The sequence below is a fragment of the Oncorhynchus nerka genome, linkage group LG26, assembly GCF_034236695.1.
Source record: "Oncorhynchus nerka isolate Pitt River linkage group LG26, Oner_Uvic_2.0, whole genome shotgun sequence".
Taxonomy (NCBI): Eukaryota; Metazoa; Chordata; class Actinopteri; order Salmoniformes; family Salmonidae; genus Oncorhynchus; species Oncorhynchus nerka.
In genome coordinates, this window is record NC_088421.1 from 30,453,340 (window position 1) to 30,468,768 (window position 15,429).

Sequence of the window (15,429 nt, forward strand, 5' to 3'; positions counted from 1 at the left end):
CCCACTACTGTATCCAGGATATGACCTAATAGCCTAGTTGCCTCCCCACTACTGTATCCAGGATATGACCTAGTAGCCTAGCTGCCTACCCACTACTGTATCCAGGATATGACCTAGTAGCCTAGCTGCCTCCCCACTACTGTATCCAGGATATGACCTAATAGCCTAGCTGCCTCCCCACTACTGTATCCAGGATATGACCTAATAGCCTAGTTGCCTCCCCACTACTGTATCCAGGATATGACCTAGTAGCCTAGTTGCCTCCCCACTACTGTATCCAGGATATGACCTAATAGCTGCCTCCCCACTACTGTATCCAGGATATGACCTGCCTAGCTGCCTCCCCACTACTGTATCCAGGATATGACCTAGTAGCCTAGTTGCCTCCCCACTACTGTATCCAGGATATGACCTAGTAGCCTAGCCTCCCCACTACTGTATCCAGGATATGACCTAATAGCCTAGCTGCCTCCCCACTACTGTATCCAGGATATGACCTAATAGCCTAGTTGCCTCCCCACTACTGTATCCAGGATATGACCTAGTAGCCTAGCTGCCTACCCACTACTGTATCCAGGATATGACCTAGTAGCCTAGCTGCCTCCCCACTACTGTATCCAGGATATGACCTAATAGCCTAGCTGCCTCCCCACTACTGTATCCAGGATATGACCTAATAGCCTAGTTGCCTCCCCACTACTGTATCCAGGATATGACCTAGTAGCCTAGTTGCCTCCCCACTACTGTATCCAGGATATGACCTAATAGGCTAGCTGCCTCCCCACTACTGTATCCAGGATATGACCTCCTAGCTGCCTCCCCACTACTGTATCCAGGATATGACCTAGTAGCCTAGTTGCCTCCCCACTACTGTATCCAGGATATGACCTAGTAGCCTAGTTGCCTCCCCACTACTGTATCCAGGATATGACCTAATAGGCTAGCTGCCTCCCCACTACTGTATCCAGGATATGACCTAATAGCCTAGCTGCCTCCCCACTACTGTATCCAGGATATGACCTAGTAGCCTAGTTGCCTCCCCACTACTGTATCCAGGATATGACCTAATAGCCTAGCTGCCTCCCCACTACTGTATCCAGGATATGACCTAGTAGCCTAGTTGCCTCCCCACTACTGTATCCAGGATATGACCTAATAGCCTAGCTGCCTCCTCACTACTGTATCCAGGATATGACCTAGTAGCCTAGCCTATTCGGTTGTATGGTTGTGTGTGTGATACGGTTGTAGCCCAGGACACTGTAACTGTGGTGTCAATAGGAGACACATGGACACTCTATAGTTCAATCATACAGGAGCAACACTGAAACACTGTTCTTAGTCCAGCTGAGAGTCCGGAGCCCCCGGGTAAGGCCAGCAAACTGAACTGGAAACAGAAGAGTCACGCCTCATAGACTTGAGCCCAAAGGCCGGCAGATGGCGATTTCTTTTGGTCATTTCATCTTACCGTCCAAAGGGATTGCATTCAACCGGCTATGTACTTGTATTCCCCCTGGACCTGTTTCTACCTAAACATTCTTCATTCAAGCTGCAAATGTTTCGATTTCCTCCTTAAGATGATTTAATGGTGAGAAGGTTGAAAAAAAAAAAGGAAAATATGCGTACTTTCTTTATGAAACCCCATTTCCCCCCACTGTGCTACTGTGGCCAATGCTACTTCCTGACATTGCATACAATGTTCGAACCAAGGATAAACAACAGACTGCTGCAACCTGATTGGCTGAATGTGAGTATATGTACAGTGGGGCAAAAAAGTATTTAGTCAGCCACCAATTGTGCAAGTTCTCCCACTTAAAAAGATGAGAGAAGCCTGTAATTTTCATCATAGGTACACTTCACAGACAAAATGAGGGAAAAAAATCCAGAAAATCACATTGTAGGATTTTTAATGAATTTATTTGCAAATTATGGTGGAAAATAAGTATTTGGTCACCTACAAACAAGCAAGATTTCTGGCTCTCACAGACCTGTAACTTCTTCTTTAAGAGGCTCCTCTGTCCTCCACTCGTTACCTGTATTAATGGCACCTGTTTGAACTTGTTATCAGTATAAAAGACACCTGTCCACAACCGCAAACAGTCACACTCCAAACTCCTCTATGGCCAAGACCAAAGAGCTGTCAAAGGACACCAGAAACAAAATTGTAGACATGCACCAGGCTGGGAAGACTAAATCTGCAATAGGTAAGCAGCTTGGTTTGAAGAAATCAACTGTGGGAGCAATTATTAGGAAATGGAAGACATACAAGACCACTGATAATCTCCCTCGATCTGGGGCTCCATGCAAGATCTCACCCCGTGGGGTCAAAATGATCACAAGAACGGTGAGCAAAAATCCCAGAACCACACGGGGGGACCTAGTGAATGACCTGCAGAGAGCTGGGACCAAAGTAACAAAGCCTACCATCAGTAACACACTACGCCGCCAGGGACTCAAATCCTGCAGTGCCAGACGTGTCCCCCTGCTTAAGCCAGTACATGTCTAGGCCCGTCTGAAGTTTGCTAGAGAGCATTTGGATGATCCAGAAGAAGATTGGGAGAATGTCATATGGTCAGATGAAACCAAAATATAACTTTTTGGTAAAAACTCAACTCGTCGTGTTTAGAGGACAAAGAATGCTGAGTTGCATCCAAAGAACACCATACCTACTGTGAAGCATGGGGGTGGAAACATCATGCTTTGGGGCTGTTTTCCTGCAAAGGGACCAGGACGACTGATCCGTGTAAAGGAAAGAATGAATGGGGCCATGTATCGTGAGATTTTGAGCGAAAACCTCCTTCCATCAGCAAGGGCATTGAAGATGAAACGTGGCTTGGTCTTTCAGCATGACAATGATCCCAAACACACCGCCCGAGCAACGAAGGAGTGGCTTCGTAAGAAGCATTTCAAGGTCCTGGAGTGGCCTAGCCAGTCTCCAGATCTCAACCCCATAGAAAATCTTTGGAGGGAGTTGAAAGTCTGTGTTGCCCAGCAACAGCCCCAAAACATGACTGCTCTAGAGGAGATCTGCATGGAGGAATGGGCCAAAATACCAGCAGCAGTGTGTGAAAACCTTGTGAAGACTTACAGAACACGTTTGACCTCTGTCATTGCCAACAAAGTGTATATAACAAAGTATTGAGATAAACTTTTGTTATTGACCAAATAAATTCATTAAAAATCCTACAATGTGATTTTCTGGATTTTTTTTCTCATTTTGTCTGTCATAGTTGAAGTGTATCTATGATGAAAATTACAGGCCTCTCTCATCTTTTTAAATGGGAGAACTTGCACAATTGGTGGCTGACTAAATACTTTTTTGCCTCACTGTATATGTATTTTTCCCATTTTGTATTTATTTTTCCGTTTAAGGGCCTTGTGCGGAAAGGTGAAATGACTCAATATCGTCCTCTGTGTATCTGGGTGTATGAGAGTAATATATATATGTTAGATTACATACTTTTCACACATGCTTATACCTGTGGTGTGTGTGTGTGTGTGTGTGTCAATGAGTGAATGAGCATGTTTGTTTGTGTGTATGTATGTGTTTCTCCCTGATGTCCTAACTAGCTCTCCCAGATGTAAGCCTGCAGGCAGCTTCCCTGCCTCTCTGTGAGTGGTGTGTTTTCACTACATAACACATTCACCAGCTATTAGGGCTGATTGATTCTGCACTGCCGCCTGTTTAGCGCTGCTTAAGTGTTTCTGTGAGGCCACTCAGGCAACCCTGTGCTCTGTGACGCTTTGGGAATGAACGGGGAGCAAGAACACAGAGAGAGATGAAAAGAGAGGGAGAGACATGCAGATAAATAGGGAACAATTGGTATATATATATATATATATATAGATAGAGAGAGAGAGAGAGAGAGAGAGAGAGAGAGAGAGTAGAGGCATAGAAAAAGAAGGTAAGACGCAGTGAACTAGAGAGAGAGGAGGGAGGGAGGGGGAAAGAAAGAAAGAGGGAGAGGTTGAGAGAGAAAGGGGGAGAGAGGGTGGGAAGGAGTGTTTCTGCTATAGTGCTTCATGTATAGACCCCCTAATCATCACCTGAGAACAATAGGCTTTATGTTAAAACACACCTACCTCTAATGTACCGTAACACACACACTTGTGTATCTGCACGAACACACACATGCACACACACGCACCTCCGCCGAGGCATTTGAAGTGCAAAAGGTCAAAGGTAGCCTACCAATGCACCGATAGAAACATATGAAGAGATGATAAAGGCTACATAAGATAGTAACTAGGCTAATTATGATAAGGAACAATTTCATAGGAAACAGGGAGGAGGGAAATGATGTGTGTGAATGTGTCAATGTCCAAGCGTGTGGGTGTGTGTGTGTGTGTGTGTGTGTGTGTGTGTGTGTGTGTGTGTGTGTGTGTGTGTGTGTGTGTGTGTGTGTGTGTTGAGCAGCAGTGGTTTTGCTCCATGTCAGTAGGGTGGTGACTGGTATAGGCCACCAAACCACCATCATGTCACTGTGTGTGTGTGGTGTGTTTGCATGTGCGAGGGATCAACTGGCTTTGTGAGAGATGACCTGGCTTTCTGAGAGATCACCTGGCTTTCTGAGAGATCACCTGGCTTTCTGATAGATCACCTGGCTTTGTGAGAGATGACCTGGCTTTGTGAGAGATCACATGGCTTTGTGAGAAATGACCTGGCTTTGTGAGAGATCACCTGGCTTTGTGAGAATTCACCTGGCTTTGTGAGTGATGACCTGGCTTTGTAAGAGATCACTTGACTTTGTGAGAGATCACCTGGCATTGTGAGAGATCACCTGGCTTTGTGAGAGATCACCTGGCTTTCTGAGAGACCACCTGGCTTTGAGAGACCACCTGGCTTTGTGAGATGACCTGGCTTTGTGAGAGATAACCTGGCTTTGTGAGAGATCACCTGGCTTTGTGAGAATTCACCTGGCTTTGTGAGAGAATACCTGGCTTTGTGAGAGATCACCTGGCTTTGTGAGAGATCACCTGGCTTTGTGAGAGATCACCTGGCTTTGTGAGAGATTACCTGGCTTTGTGAGAGATCACCTGGCTTTGTGAGTGATGACCTGGCTTTGTAAGAGATCACTTGACTTTGTGAGAGATCACCTGGCTTTGTGAGAGATCACCTGGCTTTGTGAGAAATCACCTGGCTTCGTAGTCGTGAAGTTAAGGAGAGGAGAAAAGAAGTACAGTAAGAGTGCTGGGACAAACCTGGACAGAGACGAAGAGACAGAGAGAAACAGAGAGAGACAGAGAGAGACAGAGACACAGGGACACAGGAGACAAATAGACAGTGAGAGAGACAGACAGAGAGAGAGAGAGAGAGAGAGACAGACAGACAGACAGACAGACAGACTGATATAGTGTCTGAGTGCAGCTGGCTTCGAGCCAGAGACAGTTTTGTTTTACATCCCCATTCCCCTCCCTCCGGCACCAGTCTGTTAATCCCTTTCATTTACAAGCACCACTCAGCATCACCCAGTGCAGCTCTACCTGTGAGTGTGTCTGTGTATCATATGATGAAAGCCTTTCACTATTTGTATGCACGTGTGGGTGTGCGCGCATACGTTCGTGTGTGTATGTGCCTACTGTATGTTTGCTTATTTGCGAGTATGATATGCTATTGCCTTTCAGTATGTGTGTGTACTGTCCCTGGTTGTCCACTGTGTTTCTTAACCCTTTGCTGTCCATACGTGGTTCGAGAGGATCAGTATCATGGTGATTCTGCTCAACTGTGTCACCCTGGGGATGTACCAGCCCTGTGAGAACATCGACTGCACTTCAGACCGCTGCCAGATACTACAGGTCTGTCTGTCTGTCTGTCTGTCTGTCTGTCTGTCTGTCTGTCTGTCTGTCTGTCTGTCTGTCTGTCTGTCTGTCTGTCTGTCTGTCTGTCTGTCTGTCAAAACGTCACCCCCGCAAAGTGGTAATGCTTCTGCGACTAATTACTTTGTAAAAAGTGTTCGATAAATTCAGTTTCACCACTATCATTTGATGTATTGATTACAGTTGATTATTGACTACATGCGGTGAGAAGTGAGAACCCATTCCCCACCCTCCACACCAGCCTTTCTTTAGACTTCCTGTGACACTGGTGTGACTGATATATTGACTGACAGTGGTATAAAAAGTAACCAGTTATCAGACTTGAGTAAAAGTAAAGATCCCTTAATAGAAAATGACTAAAGTAAAAGTGAAAGTCACCCAGTAAAATACTACTTGAGTGAAAGTCTAAAAGTATTTGGTTTTAAATATACTTACGTATCGAAAGTAAATGTAAAAGTAGAAATCTTTTCACATTCCTTATATTAAGCAAGCCAGACGGCACAGTTTTCTTTTAAAAAATGTACAGATAGCCAGGGGCAGACTCCAACACTCAGACATTATTTACAGATAGCCAGGGGCAGACTCCAACACTCAGACATTATTTACAGATAGCCAGGGGCACTCAAACACTCAGACATCATTTACAGATAGCCAGGGGTACACTCAAACACTCAGACATTATGTACAGATAGCCAGGGGCAGACTCCAACACTCAGACATTATTTACAGATAGCCAGGGGCAGACTCCAACACTCAGACATTATTTACAGATAGCCAGGGGCACACTCAAACACTCAGACATCATTTACAGATAGCCAGGGTACACTCAAACACTCAGACATTATTTACAGATAGCCAGGGGCAGACTCCAACACTCAGACATTATTTACAGATAGCCAGGGGCAGACTCCAACACTCAGACATTATTTACAGATAGCCAGGGGCACACTCAAACACTCAGACATCATTTACAGATAGCCAGGGGTACACTCAAACACTCAGACATTATTTACAGATAGCCAGGGGCAGACTCCAACACTCAGACATTATTTACAGATAGCCAGGGGCAGACTCCAACACTCAGACATTATTTACAGATAGCCAGGGGCAGACTCCAACACTCAGACATTATTTACAGATAGCCAGGGGCAGACTCCAACACTCAGACATTATTTACAGATAGCCAGGGGCAGACTCCAAAACTCAGACATTATTTACAGATAGCCAGGGGTACACTCCAACACTCAGACATTATTTACAGATAGCCAGGGGTACACTCCAACACTCAGACATTATTTACATATAGCCAGGCGCAGACTCCAACACTCAGACATTATTTACAGATAGCCAGGGGCACACTCCAACACTCAGACATTATTTACAGATAGCCAGGGGCACACTCCAACACTCAGACATTATTTACAGATAGCCAGGGGCAGACTACAACACTCAGACATTATTTACAGATAGCCAGGGGTAGACTCCAACACTCAGACATTATTTACAGATAGCCAGGGGCACACTCCAACACTCAGACATTATTTACAGATACCCAGGGGCAGACTCCAACACTCAGACATCATTTACAGATTGCCAGGGGTACACTCCAACACTCAGACATCATTTACAGATAGCCAGGGGCACACTCCAACACTCAGACATCATTTACAGATAGCCAGGGGCACACTCCAACACTCAGACATTATTTACAGATAGCCAGGGGTACACTCCAACACTCAGACATTATTTACATATAGCCAGGCGCAGACTCCAACACTCAGACATTATTTACATATAGCCAGGCGCAGACTCCAACACTCAGACATAATTTACAGATAGCCAGGGGCAGACTCCAACACTCAGACATTATTTACAGATAGCCAGGGGCAGACTCCAACACTCAGACATTATTTACAGATAGCCAGGGGCAGACTCCAAAACTCAGACATTATTTACAGATAGCCAGGGGCACACTCCAACACTCAGACATTATTTACAGATAGCCAGGGGCAGACTCCAACACTCAGACATTATTTACAGATAGCCAGGGGTACACTCCAACACTCAGACATTATTTACAGATAGCCAGGGGCACACTCCAACACTCAGACATTATTTACAGATAGCCAGGGGCACACTCCAACACCTAGACATTATTTACAGATAGCCAGGGGCAGACTACAACACTCAGACATTATTTACAGATAGCCACGGGTAGACTCCAACACTCAGACATTATTTACAGATAGCCAGGGGCACACTCCAACACTCAGACATTATTTACAGATACCCAGGGGCAGACTCCAACACTCAGACATCATTTACAGATTGCCAGGGGTACACTCCAACACTCAGACATCATTTACAGATAGCCAGGGGCACACTCCAACACTCAGACATCATTTACAGATAGCCAGGGGCACACTCCAACACTCAGACATTATTTACAGATAGCCAGGGGTACACTCCAACACATTATTTACAAAGAAAGCATTTGTGTTTAGTGAGTTCGCCAGATCAGAGGCCGTAGGGATGACCAGGGATGTTCTCTTGTTAAGTGTGTGAATTGGACCGTTTTCCTGTCCTGCCAGTCATTAAGGTAACATGTACTTTTGGGTGTCACGGAATGTATGGAGTAAAAAGGACATATTTTCTTTAGGATTGTAGTGAAGTAAAAGTGAATGTTGTCAAAAATATGAATCGTAAAGTAGATACCCCTAAAACGACTTAAGTAGTACCTTAAAGTATTTGTACTTTACACCACTGGTGACTGATGTAGTGGCTGATATAGTGAACATTGCATTACATGTGCTGAGCGTTTGTTACGTAATTAACGACACCGTCTGCACACACGCACGCACAGACACACACACACACACACGCACGCACAGACACACAGACACACCACGTAACATAGAGAATCTGAAAGGCTGCATGTGTGTGTGTCCTCTCCTGCTGTGTATAGCATGGCCCTGCTTGGAAAGGCTCAGTCAAACCTCCTTGTTTCAACACACAGGAGCCAAGGCCCCCGGCTGTAGCTCACTATGAATAAGAAATTAAGCAGAACGTTGTCAGGTTGTCAGTATCCACTATGAATGTTAGATGAGCCAGTATCTGTAAGAATTGTGTCCATGCCCATCTCTGGATGTGCATTTTTACTTTTAAATGGGCTGTGTGTGTGTGTGTGTGTGTGTGTGTGTGTGTGTGTGTGTGTGTGTGTGTGTTTCAGTGTCCTTGTATGTGTGTGAGGGAGCTAACTTCATCACACATCAAAATGATTAGCCCACACGTCGCTGAGCGACACATGTTCACACACATCTCCCCAAGCCCTCTCGACCACTCACATCGCAGTGTAATGAAAAACACACCAATAACAAAGGAGATTATAGGACCCCCCGCACCAAATAACAGCGTTTGACTACCTCTCTAATCAGTAGTGTGCAGATAGTGGATATCGGTGGTATAGTCCCAGTGCAGTCCTCAGTATGTTCCTGTGCTTTAAACACTTCCCTTGGATTTCTTCACATTTTATTCTGTTACAAAGTGGGATTCAAATGGATTCAATTGTCGTTTTTTGTTAACGATCTACGCAAAATACTCTGTCGTGTCAAAGTGGAAGATCTTTTTTTTTAAAGCTTAATGAAAAATAAAACACTAATATATCTTGATTAGATAAGTATTCAACCCCCTGAATCAATACATATTAGAATCACCTTTGGCAGCTGTGAGTCTTTCTGGGTAAGTCTCTAAGAGCTTTGCACACCTGGATTGTGAAATATTTGCCCATTATTCATTTCTAAATTCTTCAAGCTCTGTCATGGTGACATCACCAGGTGGTAAATGAGTTTCTAGACCAACAAACCTCTGCCAATAACAGCTATTTTCAGTGTTTCCCTCCCCACTCCCAGACAGTCCGAGCAAAATTCTCTCTTAAGAAATTGTCCTTTACTAAGAAGCTATTTTTGTTTCTTTTTGACCATTTTAATTGAAAATAATCCATTGTTACCCAGAAATGATTTGACATTGAGATAAAAACATCTGTATTGGACCTTTAATGCATAACTAGGACACAAAGACATACAGTACATGCATACGCACGCACACACACACACACACACACACACACACACACACACAGTCAGTGACAGATGCAATAATGTCCCAGTCACTCTGTTAATTGATAATCATTAACAAGTTACTTAAAGTAGTGTTTTGATCGAAGGTTGATGTTTTCATTGTTGTCCCATCTGCTAGTTGCGACAGAAAATAATCACAACCAATCAAGCCACTGTCGCTGGGCGGGACATTACACCCACAGCAGTGGTTTGGGCTAGGGTCGTTTTATTTTCAGAACACGAAAACGTGTGTGCGTGTGCATGTGTGTGTGTGTGTGTGTGTGTTTTTTCTTTATCAACAGGTGTTTTCATCAGTTTCAAGAGTATGTGCTTCCTCATTTTGTATAAATCTGACAAATTACCTCTCTCTCTCTCTCTCTCTCTCTCTCTGTCAGGCGTTCGATGCGTTCATCTACATCTTCTTTGCGTTGGAGATGGTGGTGAAGATGGTGGCGCTGGGAATCTTCGGGAGACGCTGTTACCTTGGCGACACCTGGAACAGACTAGACTTCTTCATCGTCATGTCTGGGTTAGATCACTCTTCTTCCTTTCCTTCATCCTTTCCTTCCTGTGAAGAGTGTAGGTGGGAGCTAGGTGAATACTACTGAATCATAGATAGTACTGTACATACTCTGCAGATGTAGGGCTTCAACCAGCAGCCATGTGTTTATGAGAAAGTGCACTACCACACTGTACCATAAAGCTGCAGACCTCTTGGCAGATGCTGCAGTAGACTGGATGCAGAGATGCAGAGGGAGGGCCTTTTAGACTCACATCTGTAGTTTAGCTTCTTCTGTTGTTTCCCCTTCACACGTTTCTGCTGTCAAAGCCAGGCTGTGTTAAAACTAGGGTTTGATGTCGAGCTGGTAAATGTCTGGTTTGATGTTGTTGAAATCAGTTGAGTTCAAGTAGATGGGTGCACAGACACACTCACACATGCACGTACATACACACACACACAAGCAAGCACACACACACATACACACCACAACAACTCTCTCATACACACACACACACACACACACACACACACACACACACACACACACACACACACACACACACACACACACACACACACACACACACACACACCACAGCAACTCATACATAGTCCCCTGCCCTCACCAACATGAAAACAGACCCCATTTCAAACCTTTAAACCTCTCTCTGAGAACAGGTTTGAAATCCTTGAAGTCATTAGAGATAATAGTGGGGAGTCTGAGGCAGTTGTTTGGAGCCTCTTCTGTGCTGTTGTCTGTTCTGTGCTGCAGGGCTCAGCTCACATGGAGTGTTGCTGTTGTGTTGTGATGCCTTACATAACAAGATGCTTCTGTCTGCTTTGAGCCACATGACATGCCAGGTGTTGGTGTATCTCTCTGTCTGTCTCTCTTTCTCTCTCTCCCTCCTGCTCTTTCCTTCTCTTTCACTTTCTCTTTCTCTCTATTTCTCCCTTTCTCTCTCTTTCTAGCTCTATAAAATCCTTATTAAAATAGTGTGTGTTTGTTAGGGGTGGTTGAGTTAGTCCATTGGGTAAAGAGCTCATTATAAATGCATAAGCTCAGCCTGTTCTGACAGCAGCCTCATCAACCTTTACAGCGGTCACCTATCATTTCCATCAATGATAGTGAGCTGTCCAGGCCCTGAGGCAGCAAAGCAGCCCCAAACCATGATGCTCCCTCCACCATACTTTACAGTTGGGATGAGGTTTCAATGTTGGTGTGCTGTGACTTTTTTCTCCGCACACATTTTTCTCTGCACACATTTTTCTCCACACACGTTTTCCTTCCAAACTTCTAAACTGTAGTTTCATCTGTCCACAGAATATTTTGCCAGTAGTGTTGTGGAACATCCAGGTGCACTTTTTTTGAACAGCAGTGGCTTCTTCCGTGGTGTCCTCCCATGAACACCATTGTTTTTTAGTGTTTTACGCATCGTAGACTCGTCAACAGAGATGTTAGTATGATCCAGAGATTTCTGTAAGTCTTTAGCTGACACTCCAGGATTCTTCTTAACCTCATTTAACATTCTGCGCTGTGCTCTTGCAGTCATCTTTGCAGGACGGCCACTCCTAGGGAGAGTAGCAACAGTGCTGAACTTTCTCCATTTATAGACAATATCTCTTACAATGAACTGATGAACATCAAGGCATTTAGAGATACTTTTGTATCCTTGCACAACATTATGCAAGTCAACAATTCTTAATCTTAGGTCTTCTGAGATCTCTTTTGTTCGAGGCATGGTTCACATCAGGCAATGCTTCTTGTGAATAGCAAACAAAATGTTGTGAGTGTTTTTTAAAGGGCAAGGCAGCTCTAACCAACATCTCCAATCTCGTCTCATTGATTTGACTCTAGGTTAAGGGACTCCTGACTCCAATTAGCTTTTGAGAAAGTCATTAACCTAGGGGTTCACATACTTTTTCCAACCTACACTGTGAATGTTTAGATTATGTATTCAATATAGATAAGAAAAATACAATAATTTGTGTGTTATTAGTTTAAGCACACTATGTCTGTCCATTGTTGTGACTTAGTGTAACGTCTGAGTAAAACTCACACTTCCAAACACTTAGATCCCCGGAATGCAGCCCACTTTCCAGCTCACTTTCTAGATCCCAATCACCGGAATTCTAATCACCTGTTCACACACCTGCATGTCATCATCCCACACTATTTAGTTCAGTTCCTGGCACCCCATCACTGTGAGGTATTGTTTGTTTTGATACACCTTTTCAGAGCTCTGGTTTTCCCCCGTCCTTCTCTCCTCCCGTGTAGTTTTTCCTGCCTCACTCCTGACGCCTTTTGCTTATTCCCTGCCTGTACTGTTTTACATTTTTGGACTACCGTGTATGACCTTCTGCCTGCCCCTGGACCCAGCTTTCTGCCTCCTCCTATGGTCCCTTTCATTAAACACCTGCTGCGCTCTGTGCTTGAAACCAGCTCTGTCTCCCTCGTGTTCATTAGACTTAGATGAAGATCAGATCAAATTTTGATTACCAATTTATGCAAAAATCCAGGTAATTCCAAAGGGTTCACATAGTGTTTCTTGCCACTGTATATACTATATACATTTTACGGACACAGTATATTTTACAATAGTTATCTTTTGATTGTTTTTAGTCCCACCCTTCAGCCCCACTCAACCCCTCCCATCTATCTCTGAACACCATCCAGTTCCATCCTTCAGCCCCACTCAACCCCTCCCATCTATCTCTGAACAACATCCAGTTCCATCCTTCAGCCCCACTCAACCCCTCCCATCTATCTCTGAACACCATCCAGTTCCATCCTTCAGCTCCACTCAGCCCCTCCCATCCATCTCTGAACAACATCCAGTTCCATCCTTCAGCCCCACTCAACCCCTCCCATCTATCTCTGAACAACATCCAGTTCCATCCTTCAGCTCCACTCAGCCCCTCCCATCCATCACTGAACAACATCCAGTTCCATCCTTCAGCCCCACTCAACCCCTCCCATCTATCTCTGAACAACATCCAGTTCCATCCTTCAGCCCCACTCAACCCCTCCCATCTATCTCTGAACAACATCCAGTTCCATCCTTCAGCTCCACTCAGCCCCTCCCATCTATCTCTGAACAACATCCAGTTCCATCCTTCAGCCCCACTCAGCCCCTCCCATCTATCTCTGAACAACATCCAGTTCCATCCTTCAGCCCCACTCAACCCCTCCCATCTATCTCTGAACACCATCCAGTTCCATCCTTCAGCTCCACTCAGCCCCTCCCATCCATCTCTGAACAACATCCAGTTCCATCCTTCAGCCCCACTCAACCCCTCCCATCTATCTCTGAACAACATCCAGTTCCATCCTTCAGCCCCACTCAACCCCTCTCATCTATCTCTGAACAACATCCAGTTCCATCCTTCAGCCCCACTCAGCCCCTCCCATCTATCTCTGAACACCATCCAGTTCCATCCTTCAGCCCCACTCAACCCCTCCCATCTATCTCTGAACACCATCCAGTTCCATCCTTCAGCCCCACTCAACCCCCCCCATCTATCTCTGAACAACATCCAGTTCCATCCTTCAGCCCCACTCAACCCCTCCCATCTATCTCTGAACAACATCCAGTTCCATCCTTCAGCCCCACTCAGCCCCTCCCATCTATCTCTGAACACCATCCAGTTCCATCCTTCAGCCCCACTCAGCCCCTCCCATCTATCTCTGAACACCATCCAGTTCCATCCTTCAGCCCCACTCAACCCCTCCCATCTATCTCTGAACAACATCCAGTTCCATCCTTCAGCCCCACTCAGCCCCTCCCATCTATCTCTGAACACCATCCAGTTCCATCCTTCAGCCCCACTCAACCCCTCCCATCTATCTCTGAACAACATCCAGTTCCATCCTTCAGCCCCATCCCCCTCCCATCTATCTCTGAACAACATCCAGTTCCATCCTTCAGCCCCACTCAGCCCATCCCATCTATCTCTGAACACCATCCAGTTCCATCCTTCAGCCCCACTCAACCCCTCCCATCTATCTCTGAACAACATCCAGTTCCATCCTTCAGCCCCACTCAGCCCCTCCCATCTATCTCTGAACACCATCCAGTTCCATCCTTCAGCCCCACTCAGCCCCTCCCATCTATCTCTGAACACCATCCAGTTCCATCCTTCAACCCCACTCAACCCCTCCCATCTATCTCTGAACAACATCCAGTTCCATCCTTCAGCTCCACTCAACCCCTCCCATCTATCTCTGAACAACATCCAGTTCCATCCTTCAGCCCCACTCAACCCCTCCCATCTATCTCTGAACAACATCCAGTTCCATCCTTCAGCCCCACTCAACCCCTCCGATCTATCTCTGAACAACATCCAGTTCCATCCTTCAGCTCCACTCAACACCTCCCATCTATCTCTGAACAACATCCAGTTCCATCCTTCAGCCCCACTCAACCGCTCCCATCTATCTCTGAACAACATCCAGTTCCATCCTTCAGCCCCACTCAGCCCCTCTCATCTATCTCTGAACAACATCCAGTTCCATCCTTCAGCCCCACTCAACCCCTCCCATCTATCTCTGAACAACATCCAGTTCCATCCTTCAGCCCCACTCAGCCCCTCCCATCTATCTCTGAACACCATCCAGTTCCATCCTTCAGCCCCACTCAGCCCCTCCCATCTATCTCTGAACACCATCCAGTTCCATCCTTCAACCCCACTCAACCCCTCCCATCTATCTCTGAACAACATCCAGTTCCATCCTTCAGCCCACTCAACCCCTCCCATCTATCTCTGAACAACATCCAGTTCCATCCTTCAGCCCCACTCAGCCCCTCCCATCTATCTCTGAACAACATCCAGTTCCATCCTTCAGCCCCACTCAACCCCTCCCATCTATCTCTGAACACCATCCAGTTCCATCCTTCAGCTCCACTCAACCCCCCATCATCCAGTTCCATCCTTCAGCCCACTCAACCCCTCCCATCTATCTCTGAACAACATCCAGTTCCATCCTTCAGCTCCACTCAA

At 45.6% G+C, this 15,429-nt stretch overlaps 2 protein-coding genes across 2 annotated transcripts in view; both read left to right on the plus strand.

The window, feature by feature from the left end:
- Positions 1 to 5,667: 5,667 nt before the first annotated feature.
- Positions 5,668 to 15,429, plus strand: part of LOC115125466 (voltage-dependent T-type calcium channel subunit alpha-1I-like) — a gene marked incomplete at its 5' end in the record, with an annotated part of 168,195 nt that continues 158,433 nt past the window's right edge. The window contains 2 exon segments of the mRNA XM_065010953.1: positions 5,668 to 5,793; positions 10,325 to 10,458. Of these exon segments, the coding sequence (XP_064867025.1) occupies positions 5,668 to 5,793; positions 10,325 to 10,458 (260 nt within the window).
- Positions 13,204 to 13,827, plus strand: LOC135564981 (homeobox protein ESX1-like; the record flags this gene model as incomplete). Its single annotated transcript, XM_065011062.1, has 1 exon — positions 13,204 to 13,827. A coding segment is annotated over one exon (624 nt), but the record flags the coding sequence as incomplete, so codon positions are not given.